Raw genomic sequence first — 12,337 nt, 5'->3', positions numbered from 1 at the left:
CACAGGGAGGCCCATTTATCAAAGGTCGAGTTTTTTTCAACTCTAATAATTTTGAGAAAACTCTACCTTTGATAAATGGGCCTCCCTGTGTTGAAGTTGGTAGGAATTAAATGTGAATTTATTTCCTACCAACTTCAACACAGGGAGGCCCATTTATCAAAGGTCGAGTTTTTTTCAACTCTAATAATTTTGAATATACTCGAAATTCGACTGGGAGGTTAAGAAAAAAATTGAATATCTAAAACTCGAACAAATGTTACAGACTCGAAAATTTGAATCGAATTCTGAAAAAAACGACTGTCAGGAAGGCGAATAACATCTTCAACTTGGTCACTGGACCTCTCCCATTGAGTTATACATGAACTCGGCAGGTTTAAGGTGGCGAATAGTCAAATTCGAATTATTCCCAGGGTATAGGTTTGATAAATCTCAAAATTAAAATTCGAATCGAGTTTGGATAATGCACAATTCAAATATTTTTCAAAATTTGAATTTCCTATTCGTTCCTTAATAAATCTGCCCCTAACAGTTCTATCACACTATAAAGGGTTTTTTGCCTTGATACACCTTTCCTTCCTTACATGGGAAACATACTGGTATGTATATTTATTAAGCAACTTTTTAATGGCATTCTGTTTCTATATTCCTTCTTTGTTTAACACTGTCAAAGGTCTTTCCTATTAATGTATTGCAGAAATTCCCTTACACTACATTTGGTGTCTTAATTACTACTTTATAGAGTTGTCTCCACAACACAACAAAGCATAGCTGTACCTGTTATACAAACCACCCTGGGACTTATAACCAGGGCTATTATATTTTTATCTTTAATACCTGTAAACGCAGAGAAACACGGAATTCTGCAAGATGAACGTCTCAAAATTGCCAATTGGCTCATTGTAAGCATAGTGTTACCAAGAGTACAAATCTGTGAAGATGTTACACACAGCAGCACCTTGAAGGGATCAAATATTTCAATACATAAATAAATAGAATCATCATTGTTGATGAAAAAAATGTAGTTTTTATTAAATTACAAATCTTGTAACAAAAAAAGACAGCATTAAGGGAAAATGTTCTAAATATAGACTAGACAGCAAAGTTCAAGGGGATTTTTTTTTTTCAACAAAACAATATTAGCTCTTTTTATACATCAGCTTCTGGAAGGTTTGCTTAAATGACAGATATTCTCCTATTAAACCACACTGTACCTCAAACGTGCAACTACATTTCAAATGAAAACTACATATGTATTTTCCAGCTCCTTTACTCATAACTTTGGCTTTTTAAATTCTTCTTGCAATCAAACCTACCCAGAATAAAGTTAAAATGCACAAGATGTCCCGCGGATAAAGAAAAGACATACCCAAACCACCAATGTCAAAGAAGAATTAATTTGCTTTATTGTTATAAAGTGAGAACATAATCCTAATTTGGCAGCATGCTTCAATGATAAATTGGAGGGAAATATACACATTGATTTTTATTATTAAGGAGAAAATTGGCTGGAAAAAAGTAATGTAATTCACCAGATAACATAAGAAGATATCACATTGTTGTGGGGAAAGCTGTATTTTTATCAGATGGTTTTTTTTTTCTACGTCACTTAATGGAATACAATTGTGGTTAACTCCACCCACCATAGATATTCTAACCCATCTTATTACCAGATATCCAGCACTGTGAATAAAGTTCAGCAAATTACAGGGTAGCTTTTCGAAATACATGCAAAGCTATAGTGAATTTAAAATTGTATACCTAGAACCGAGTTGTAGAAAAATGACATATCGGTATAAACCAAGTGGCTACTTACAGTAAATGAAACATTTAAAAAAGTATAAGCCAAAATGATTTGGTTAAATGTGTAGGACAATATCAGTGTTACAAAATGAAGCCTTCGTAAGGAGTCAGAAGCAGTAATAGAGCATATGTAGATATGTGACAAATCATTTAGATACAGTGTGGAAGTTGGAGTGTTGTTCATGTCTAACAGCTCTTAAATGCACTATACTTGACATAGAGCAGACTGCATGTAGTGGAAAGAGGAGAAATGCACTAGTGAGTTTTTTTTAACATGAAAATGTGCAAATGTAATAAATAGTGCAAGTAAGAAGATTGGTGGGGGAAATCCTTAATATCTGGGAAAAAAATGATTTAAACTGATATCCCTTTCTTGATGTTCTGGATCATGTTTACCAAGCAGTGCTTAACCAAGACAGATGTTACATTTAGGGATGGGCGAATTTGACCCGTTTCGTTAAAAATTTGCCTCCCACAAAATGTCGCCGATGCCCATTAAATTTTTTTGACGTGCATCTTTTTTTTTGACGCACAATGCCATACAAGTCTATTGGCGTCATTTTTGCGGCGAAAAAATTCGCCCATCCCTAGTTACATTCAATGAAGTGTTTGAAGGGCCACTATACACTAAAATGTTATGCTTGTCAGTGTAGGAATTCACAATTAGTAAGCAGACGTGGTAGATCTCTCTATACAGCATGAGAACACCAAGAGCCCTGCTTCAAGAGCCCCATTTATCTAGTAGCCATTCCACAGTGACATCATATTTCCTTGGCTTCTTATAACGGATCAAATGGCAAAAGGAGGTGCCAAGAAGCTCCTGTCCAGCTTTATAATAAGACAATGAGTTAGAATAGGCTAACTTACATGGTGAGCAAGCAATACCTTCAGAGGCAATTATGGGGGGAGGAAGCAAAAATACATTCAGACAGCTATTTGTATTTTCCAATAAGAAAATACAATCACAAAATTAAATTAAAGTAGACCTATAAAGGCTAGTAACAACAAAGTTTTATTTTATACATTTAAATACAATCTGTTCTTTACATTGTACTTTTTTTTAAAAAAAAGTGTTTGCTCCAGAGGCTTCATTTTAGTTTAGAGAAATATGTAATAATGTAGCCATAGATGAACATTATGCATAGCAAACAACAGATTAGCTATTAAAAAGTACTTGAAGGGACATAGACTTTTGGAATTAGGAATGTGTCACTATACCTTTAATAAATTATCCAATTCCTTATCAGCAGACTACCACCATGCTCCCTGTCTACCCCACTGTAGACTTTTCCCAAATCTCAGTAGTTGACATTTGCACTTGGAGGGCCAGCCAGAGTCCTAAAAGGCCAAGAACAAATTTAACTGGCACTTTATCCCCCTCCTAATGTCAACTGCTAGGACAAGAGAAAAAAAACTGCAGGAGGCATAGTTCAAAAGTAAGTTTTACATATAATAGTTTATTAAACTGATGGTATCAAAGTATAGAAAGTTTTGCTATCATTTTAAGTGGTGATAAACAAGGTAAGCAATGTAATGCACAACTGCGCATCCAAAGGATCCACACCTGTCTCATAAAATCGGACTAGTTGCCAAAAAAAATTCACTTTCTGGTGTTGCTAGTATAGGTCTACACTGCGGAATACTTCTTAAGGATGCTATAAACAAGGGAAAAATTATTTACATGCTTTTGTATCGACCTGTTTCTTGGTAAAATGCCTTATTTTGTAAGTAGATTTTACCTTACTCTCCCTAAAATTTTAAGTAACGAGTGCTTATATGCTTATACTGTGTGCATAAAACATCCCAGCTGTGCATAGTTGCATGTATGGGGAAAACAGGACAGAACATTGTAATTTTCTTGACATAAGGAAAATACCTTAGTCAAAGCAAGCAACATGATGGCTACAAGGAATAGTTAAGTGCAGTTAATGTTGAGTGAACACAACAAGTTTTACACTTGCACTATGTTAATCAAACACACCAACATATATCCAGGCAATGGTATACTGCTCTCAGGAGATTCCCAAAAATTTTTTTATGCATTACACATTGGATACCTTTTAGTTTCGCACCACTATGTAAAAATAGCTCAATGTGTCATGCCCATTCAGCAAACAGCTATTAAGCCAACTCTGCCTCTTCTTTAATTATAATAAACAGGTCTTTCAACCCAAGAACAAGATACTTCATGTTAATGTTAAATATTTTGTTCTTTCAAATAGCCAAGTCTGAGCTCAACTCTAAAACAAAAGAATCTTACTAATGTAATTACAAGGATGAAGTTGCTCTTCTTTCTCTGGCTGACTGCTATAGACTTTTTTGACTTGTGCACTGTCCGTCAGGTCTTCTAGAACTTACACTGGTACTTTGTGCCTATGCAGGTGGGTAAAATCAGGGATTGCCAAGAAAAGAATGATGTTGTAATGCAGGACTTCCATGGTCATTACTGTCACTTGGCTCTGGTTCTTCCAATACAGCATTGGGAGGTGGCATTCTAGGATTAATTAGAGGCTGTCCCTCTTCACCTTCACCAATATTATTCCTGCCTATCACAGGATCTCCAATCTGAAGCTCAGCGAAGGAGTTCTCCAATGAATTAGTCACATCAGAATGTGAAAGGACTTGACTTGCAGTTGTACTGAGGGATGTGTGCAGCCTTGCTGGTAACACAGGTGCCGGTTGACTTGAAGAAGCTCCAAGTGCTGCCATGTTGTCAGCACCATCTGCTGAGCTCTCTCGTGCTAGATTTAAATTTGCTGGATCGCATTCTAGCCTTAGCCCAGCAACTCCTTTTTTTGGTATATCTACAATATCTCTTTTGATTTTTCGACGCCGTCCGTGCTCATTACGCCTGTATTGAACCATGTTCTCCAAGTCTGCCACATAAAGGAAGCCAGCTATCAGCATCTCTGTGCTCTTTTTGCCTTTAGTGAAGGCATCTTCAAGCTCTCTGCTTGTCCGCTCATCATACTGCCACCACCCATTTCTTCCCTCATAATACCAGGCATACTCTCCATTTCCCCTACTTGCAGATTTCAGCTCCTCAGGTGACAGCAAGGTAGGCTTGTCCAGAAAATCCTCAGGAATCTCTTGTCTGCACAAAGCACAACGCCTTCCAAGCCAAGAGGCTCCCTTCACACACAAGTAGCAGAATATGTGTTTGCAAGGAAGACTCACTGGATGCACACAGATCTGCAAGCATATAGCACACTCTGGAACCGACGAGGAAGGAGCACTGTTGGAACAAGGCTCACCCAGTTTTTTGTTAGTGGGCAGCATGTTAGCAGAGTGGCTAACTTCACCACAACCAGCCATCCTGTTGGTACAAAAAAGAAAATGTTTCATAAGGTTGATTAAAGGAAAAATAATCTATGATAAAGTTTTTTTTTAATTTCTCTTTATTTTCAATTTCTCAAATAAAAAAACATTTCAAATTTAACAATACAGCATTTGTTTGCATATTTATCAAGTCATACTGTAATATTTGCGAGTTTCTGCTTGTGATATATCAAATTAATAAAAAAATAAAAGAAAAAACCCAAATAATATTAAACACCAAAAGCTTTCAGACTGCATTTCTTGAGTCAGCCAATGTATTGGGAAAATAGATTTGTGTCAACCAACCAATGCATGAAATAAGGCTATAATTATTTTGCTGATAGGGTAGGATACAAACTAAACTTTCTGATAGTTTCCATCTTACAGTATCATTTGGATTTCTCCAGAGTAGTGACCAGATGAATTATATGTACTAACTGTGTTGGCCGACCTAGAATTATTGGTTTCTTTTGAAATCTTCCCAAGGTTCCCATATTTGTTTATGTGATTCGAGGGAGTTAGATATGAGAGCAGAAAGATATGACAATGAATGTACATGATCCACTCTGGATATCACTTGTGATACTGCTAAAGAGGGAGATCTAGCTGCTGCTAAAAGCTGTGATAATTTGTTTTGTAGTTTAGTAATTCTAGGGAAGGAAGGCAAAGCAAAGCATTTTCGGGATCCGCAGGTAGCTGCGTGCTAAAAATCTGAGATGCTATTAGGAATTTATCTGCCCATATTTTGGCTACTATTGGACATTTCCACAATGAATGATAGTACGTCCCCTTTTCTAAACAATTCCTAAAGCAGGTTGAAAAGTTCGGTAGATATTTTCATTTTTGCATTGGGGTGGTATACCATTTCATTCTTTGCACGCTGTCTCTTTAATACTAATATTGGGAGAGATGTGTTGAAGACCATTCCATATTCTCATCCATTTTTCTGGTGATATAGAGAGATCATCATCCCATAATGGTGCATAATTTGGTTTATCCCAAGGAACAGTTTCAGTTAGTTGGTTTCCTACCAATAAGGATTAATTATATCTTAGATGGGATCAAGTACCAACTACTGTTTTATCATTATATCGAAAATGGGAATTATTTTAAAAAATTTGGATTATTTGATTATAATGGAGTCTATGGGAGACGGCCTTTACTTAATTTGTAACTTTCTGGATAATGGGTTTCCAGATAAAGGATCCCATACCTGTATTACATTTTCTTTAACACGTATTGCTAATCAATCACAATTGGCTTTGATAACAGGAATTTTTAAATTATATTTAGATTCGCTAATAAACCCTTAGTAACTGAGACAAAAATGTCCTTTAAGTGCTAAAATACTTATAATACACAAGTCATGAATATCCTGTAAATGATATCCTTATAACACATAAAAGCCATGAATATCCTGTAAATGATATCCTTATAAACGGTGAGTTCTGATGTCATCAGTTATAAACGGTGAGTAGTGATATCATTTCTGTCACATGACTCACTGAAACATGTGTATTATAATAAATAAAGTACCCCCTGTTGCAAAATATGAGGATATATTAGAAGTTACCTCGGTGTTCCATGACCTGTATAAAAACACTCGGCCTTCGGCCTTGTGATTTTATATGGCCATGAAACTCCGCGGTAACTTATAATATCCTTATATTTTACAAGAGGGGGTACTTTATTCACTATATAATACACAAAAACCATGAATATCTTGTAAATTATATAGTGAATAAAGTACCCCGTCTTGTAAAATATAAGGATATTATAAGTTACCGAGGAGTTTCATGACCATATAAAAACACGAGGCCGAAAGCCGAGTGTTTTTATACAGGTCATGGAACTCCGAGGTAACTTCTAATATCCTCATATTTTGCAACTGGGGGTACTTTATTTATTATAACACACACGTTTCAGTGAGTCATGACAGAAATGACATCAGAACTCACTGTTTATAACTGATGACATCAGAACTCACCGTTTATAAGGATATAATTTACAAGATATTCATGGCTTTTGTGTATTATATCCTTATAAACAGTGAGTTCTGATGTCATTGCTGTCACATGACTCACGGAAACTTGTGTATAATAATAAATAAAGTACCCCCAGTTGCAAAATATGAGGATATTAAAAGTTACCTCGAAGTTTCATGACCTGTATAAAAAAAACTCAGCCATCGACCTCGTGTTTTTATATGGTCATGAAACTCCTCAGTAACTTATAACAACCTTATATTTTACAAGAGGGGGTACTTTATTCACTAAATAAACGGTGCTTAGTAATGTCATCGGTTATAATCGGAGCTTAGTGATGTCATTTCTGTCACATGACTCACCGAAACGTGTGTATTACAATAAATAAAGTAACACCTGTTGCAAAATATCAGAATTTTAGTAGTCACTGAGGAGTGCCACGATCTGTATAACACTGGGCCTTGTGTTTTTATATGGTCATGGCACTCCTCGGTAATTTAATAGCCTTATATTTTACAAGAGGGGGTACTTTATTCACTAAACATGACTACTAACGTGGGCATTTACTGAATGCATTTCAATTCCAAAAGTATTAACTGAAAATTGTGGTGATAAAGCAACAGGTAAGCCAACAGCAGGAGCACAGGCCAATGTATGTGACCTGTCAATCCAATGATGATTCCAACTCGTCGTGCATGAAAAGAGAGATGGCGGAGTCACACGATTATTTGGTAGAGAATTGTTAGCAGATTCTACTGAGAATGTTTCTTGTTTGCATGACATTAAGCCAAGGCTGAATACAGTATCTGTCCTATAAAATAACAAATACGGTTGAGATTCATCCTTTTAGGAAAGGTTTTATATGAAAACGTATTAGGTATTTCTGGCAGATATCCTATGGTGATGAAACACAAGATTCTAAGCATCCAAAATATACACGGCCTAAATTCAACGGGAATGAGAACCGCGGAACAATAAATGATGGCTCATAAACCAAAGCGCAATCTGTTACTAATTATTTACATACCGCCCAACAGTCCCGAAAAGCGGGACGGTCCTGATTCTCCCAACGCAGACCCGGATCGGTGCTTAAACGCCCCACAACGCCGCTACTGTTCAGCTCCCTAGCTCTTGTCGAACAGCGAATCCTGACGTCACACGTCTCATCTCGCGAGGCTATGGCGTCACACTACAAATCTAAAAGCGCAGCGACGCGCCTTAGGGGAGTGGTTAGCATGTATGCGCTGCTTCCGTGTTGCGTCATTGTAAGGCGCTAATAACGCACGAAGTCTATGGTGGACAAAGGTAGACTGAGGGCGTCCGCTTACGAGTTTGTTTTCTGCTTGCTTCCCCTAGATTTATTAACATCGCTTAATAATACAATGGTTTCCTTTCCTTGCCCACTAGAACTCATATTTGTGCCAAGGAATAAAAAACATCTTCAAATGGTTAAAGGGACTTCTGCTATTGACTATTGAATTTTACATGAATTCAACAGGTTTTAGCTAGATTATTTTCGAATTTGGGCTTAATACAACTCGAAAAATTAGAATTTTTTTCTAATTTTGATCTTCACATTTTAGGTTATTTTTTACTCTAGTATAAATGCTATGTGCAAACTTGGGCCACATTTTTCACAATTTAGGGGTCATAAAGGAATAATTTAGGAGAAGACAATGGGGCACATTTACTAAAGGGCGAAGTGGCTAACCCTGGCGAAAATGACCATTTCGGCACTCCACTAAAACTATTCTAAAGGTTTTTTTTGTAAAAAAAAAAGTTGTGCCAATGTTGAATTTGTAACCCTAGATCCGCCAATAAAATTGGTAAAGAAAAGAACTATCAGTATATTAACTGTAGACATGCCATAAAGATCACTGCAGAAATTGACTATATGCATGTTAATTCCAGACATATTTGTAATATCACTGCAGAAATGGATTATGAACACATTAACCCTAGACATGCAAATAAGATCACTGCAGAAAATTGACATTTCGCATAGCAACTTAAGACTTGCAAGTTAGGTGCAGGCAAGTGGTGGGACCCAGCAAGGAGGAGCGAGGTCAAGCAGGACCAGACATGCAGGACCAGATAGGAGGAAGGTAGGTTTTCCACAGGGATGACATATGTGCAGGACCGCCATCAGAAACCGCAAGCCCCACCTACAGGTGTGCCCTCCCCACCACACAGTAAAAAAACAAACAAAATATTGGTGGCTAGGGTTCATGTTAATAAAAAATAATAAAAATAAAAAGATACTGGTGGTCAGGGTCCCCATAAAAAAACATTTGTAGCTGGGGCCCCCCCATTAAAAAATATTGGTGGCTAGGACCCCACATGAGAAAAAAAAAATTGGTGGCCAGCCCCCCCCACACATTATAAGAAAATTGGTGGCCGGGGCCCCTTAAACGTCCATGCCTTCCCGAAATCAGCAGCTCTCAGAAAGATGGAGGGGCCCGGCTTATTAAGTAAGTGTGGCATGGCCGGGGCCCCCCTTACCCTCGGGCCCCCTACAACTCTCCCCCCTGTCCCCCCCTGATGGCTGCCCTGCAAATGTGTCCTTTTCTGTCAAGGTGAGAGAGGGTGAGATGAAGGGCAGTTGAAATCGCATCATCTGTGAAGCAAATTCATGATTCTTGTGTATTATATCGTGAATAAATGACCCCTCTTGTAAATTATAAGGATATTATAAGTTACTGAGGAGTTTCATGACCATATAAACACACAAGGCTGAAGGCCTCATGTTTTGGTCATGGAACTCTGCGGTAACTTCTAATATCCTCATATTTTGCAACAGGGGGTACTTTGTTTATTATAATACACAAGTTTCAGTGAGTTATCTGACAGAAATGACATCACTACTCACCGTTTATAACTGGTGACATTGGTACTCACCGTTTATAAGGATATAATCTACAGTCTGGTCATTTCCCTATGGGACCAGACTGTAAATTATATCCTTATAAACAGCACGTTCTGATGTCAGAACGCGCTGTTTAAAACAGTGGCCCCAGGCCGCCGAATTTGATGTAGCGCATTCAAATTTGACGCCGCGCGCCCGTAACGGACATCATCGCGTCCAATCCAGAAGTACGATCGTACAATTTGAAGTAGGCCGAATTTGGCCCACTTCAACCCCAAAAAACTTCGACCTCCATTCGGGTGGTCTTTTTGAATTAGAAGTCCGAAGTTTTTTTAACTTCGACCTTTGATAAATCTGCCCCTTAGAGTCAGGTTGCTGTTTTGGCATCAGTCTGTCAAATGTCTTACTTCTTCTCTGTATGCAGACTCATCATTTTTCCTGACAAGACCTACTACTGTTGTATCATCCGCAAACTTGATCATGTGATTTTCACTGTTCTGGGCAGTACAAGCATGTGTAAATGAAGTGGGCTAAGCACACATCCTTGGGATGAGCCTATGCTCAGTTTTAGAACCCCAGAGGTGTGTTCCCCTATTGAGACATATTGGGGTCTATCAGTCAGAAAATCTAGGATCCAGTTACAGAGGGTAGTGTTTATGCCTAGCAGTTCCAGCTTCCTTACCAATTGCTGTGGTATAACAGTGTTGAATTCTGAGCTGAAGTCAATAAATAGCATTCTGACATATGTGTCCTTTTCTGTCAAGGTGAGAGAGGGTGAGATGAAGGGCAGTTGAAATTGCATCATCTGTGGAGCAAATTCATGGTTCTTGTGTATTATATTGTGAATAAAGTCCCCCCTCTTGTAAATTATGAGGATATTATAAATTACTGAGGAGTTTCATGACCATATAAACACATGAGGCTGAAGGCCTCATGTTTTTATGCAGGTCATGGAACTCTGCGGTAACTTCTAATATCCTCATATTTTGCAACAGGGGGTACTTTGTTTATTATAATACACAAGTTTCAGTGAGTTATGTGACAGAAATGACATCACTTCTCACCGTTTATAACTGGTGACACTGGTACTCACCGTTTATAAGGATATAATCTACAGTCTGGTCATTTCCCTATGGGACCAGACTGCAAATTATATCCTTATAAACGGCGCATTCTGATGTCAGAACGAACCGTTTATAACAGGGGCCCCAGGCCGCCGAATTTGACGCAGCACGTTCAAATTTGATGCTGCGTGTCCGAATTTGGCGCTGCGCGTCCATAACGGACACCGTCGCGATATTCATGGCTTTTGTGTATTATATGGTTTTATGCTAAACCATAAAAGCAAGCAGGGCAGGAGACAGGGGAAACCTATCAGGACCAGTAAGTACTGTACAATGTACAGCAACACAATACCAGTGATGCTAAAGACTGTATTAGGTGTGAACAATTTGGACACTGTTAGTCTGAGGTGTGATCAATGCTGTTTTACAGGTGTGAACAATGCAGGTCCTTACGAGGGTGAACAATACAGGGTTTTACTGGTGTGAAGAATAAATTGGATTACAAGTGTGACCAATGCAGGCCTTTTACAGCCTGAATCTGAGGCATGAACAGTGCAGGGACCCAATGATCTCAGTTCTGATACATTTTGAAGCTTACACAAAGGAAAGCAATCAAAGCAGCCAGACTTTAATGTTGGGCAGCACTGGCTTAGTGCATCTGTCTGAACTATTAAGTAGCTTTCTATTATCAAAAAAAAGATTTGTCCAGGGTCCACCATAAAACTGGTCCCTTTTCAGAGCTATTAAAGTTTTTATTAACTGGTAGTGATTGGCGAATCTGTGGCGTTTTGCTTCGCCAAATAATTCGCAAATTTGCGGCGAAATCCGCAAAACGGGGCCAGCATCCATCCAAAAAAAATGGACCCCGGCGTCCTTTAAAAAGAACCCCAAGCAATTTTACATTACATTTTTAAGGTTTACTTATCACATAAGCTGCAGTTAGAATACGTTTCTCAGGTTTACTTATCCCATAAGCTGCAGATAGAATACATTTCTCAAATTTAACTTTGCCTGATTATCAGCTTTTTGCTGTTGTGTATTTAAAATATGTTCTTCACAAATTCAGTCGGTCCATCGTTTTACCTTCCAGAATGCAATTTTAATAAGTGTCCTTGATATGATAAGTTAACATTAGAATTACTATAAAATACAAATGCTTGATAACTAGTAATCATAATCAGTTACTAGTTTATTACTGGCTACATTACATGAAGTTTATCACTGTTAGTGAGCTTTAGCTGCCCATGAAATCACCATATTGAAAGAAATGTAAGAAGTTAGTGTACATTTTAGAGACAATTTTG

At 37.8% G+C, this 12,337-nt stretch overlaps 1 protein-coding gene across 1 annotated transcript; it reads right to left on the bottom strand.

Moving 5' to 3' along the window:
• Positions 1-1,061: 1,061 nt before the first annotated feature.
• On the bottom strand, positions 1,062-8,297 carry LOC108716761 (E3 ubiquitin-protein ligase rnf146). Its single transcript, XM_018263180.2, has 2 exons — positions 8,131-8,297; positions 1,062-5,116 (listed from the first exon to the last, which is right to left on the bottom strand). Exon 2 carries the CDS (start codon positions 5,113-5,115, stop codon positions 4,192-4,194), a length of 924 nt encoding a protein of 307 aa, XP_018118669.1. The 5' UTR covers position 5,116; positions 8,131-8,297; the 3' UTR covers positions 1,062-4,191.
• Positions 8,298-12,337: the final 4,040 nt, after the last annotated feature.

The sequence above is a fragment of the Xenopus laevis genome, chromosome 5L (genome assembly GCF_017654675.1).
Source record: "Xenopus laevis strain J_2021 chromosome 5L, Xenopus_laevis_v10.1, whole genome shotgun sequence".
Taxonomy (NCBI): domain Eukaryota; kingdom Metazoa; phylum Chordata; class Amphibia; order Anura; family Pipidae; genus Xenopus; species Xenopus laevis.
Note: the sequence above shows the minus strand (reverse complement) of the source record. Positions and strands in the feature narration are given on the sequence as shown.

Coding starts and splice junctions, on each gene's coding strand:
- LOC108716761 (XM_018263180.2), bottom strand. CDS start 5,115: ATGGCTGGTTGTGGTGAAGTTAGCCACTCTGCTAACATGCTGCCCACT.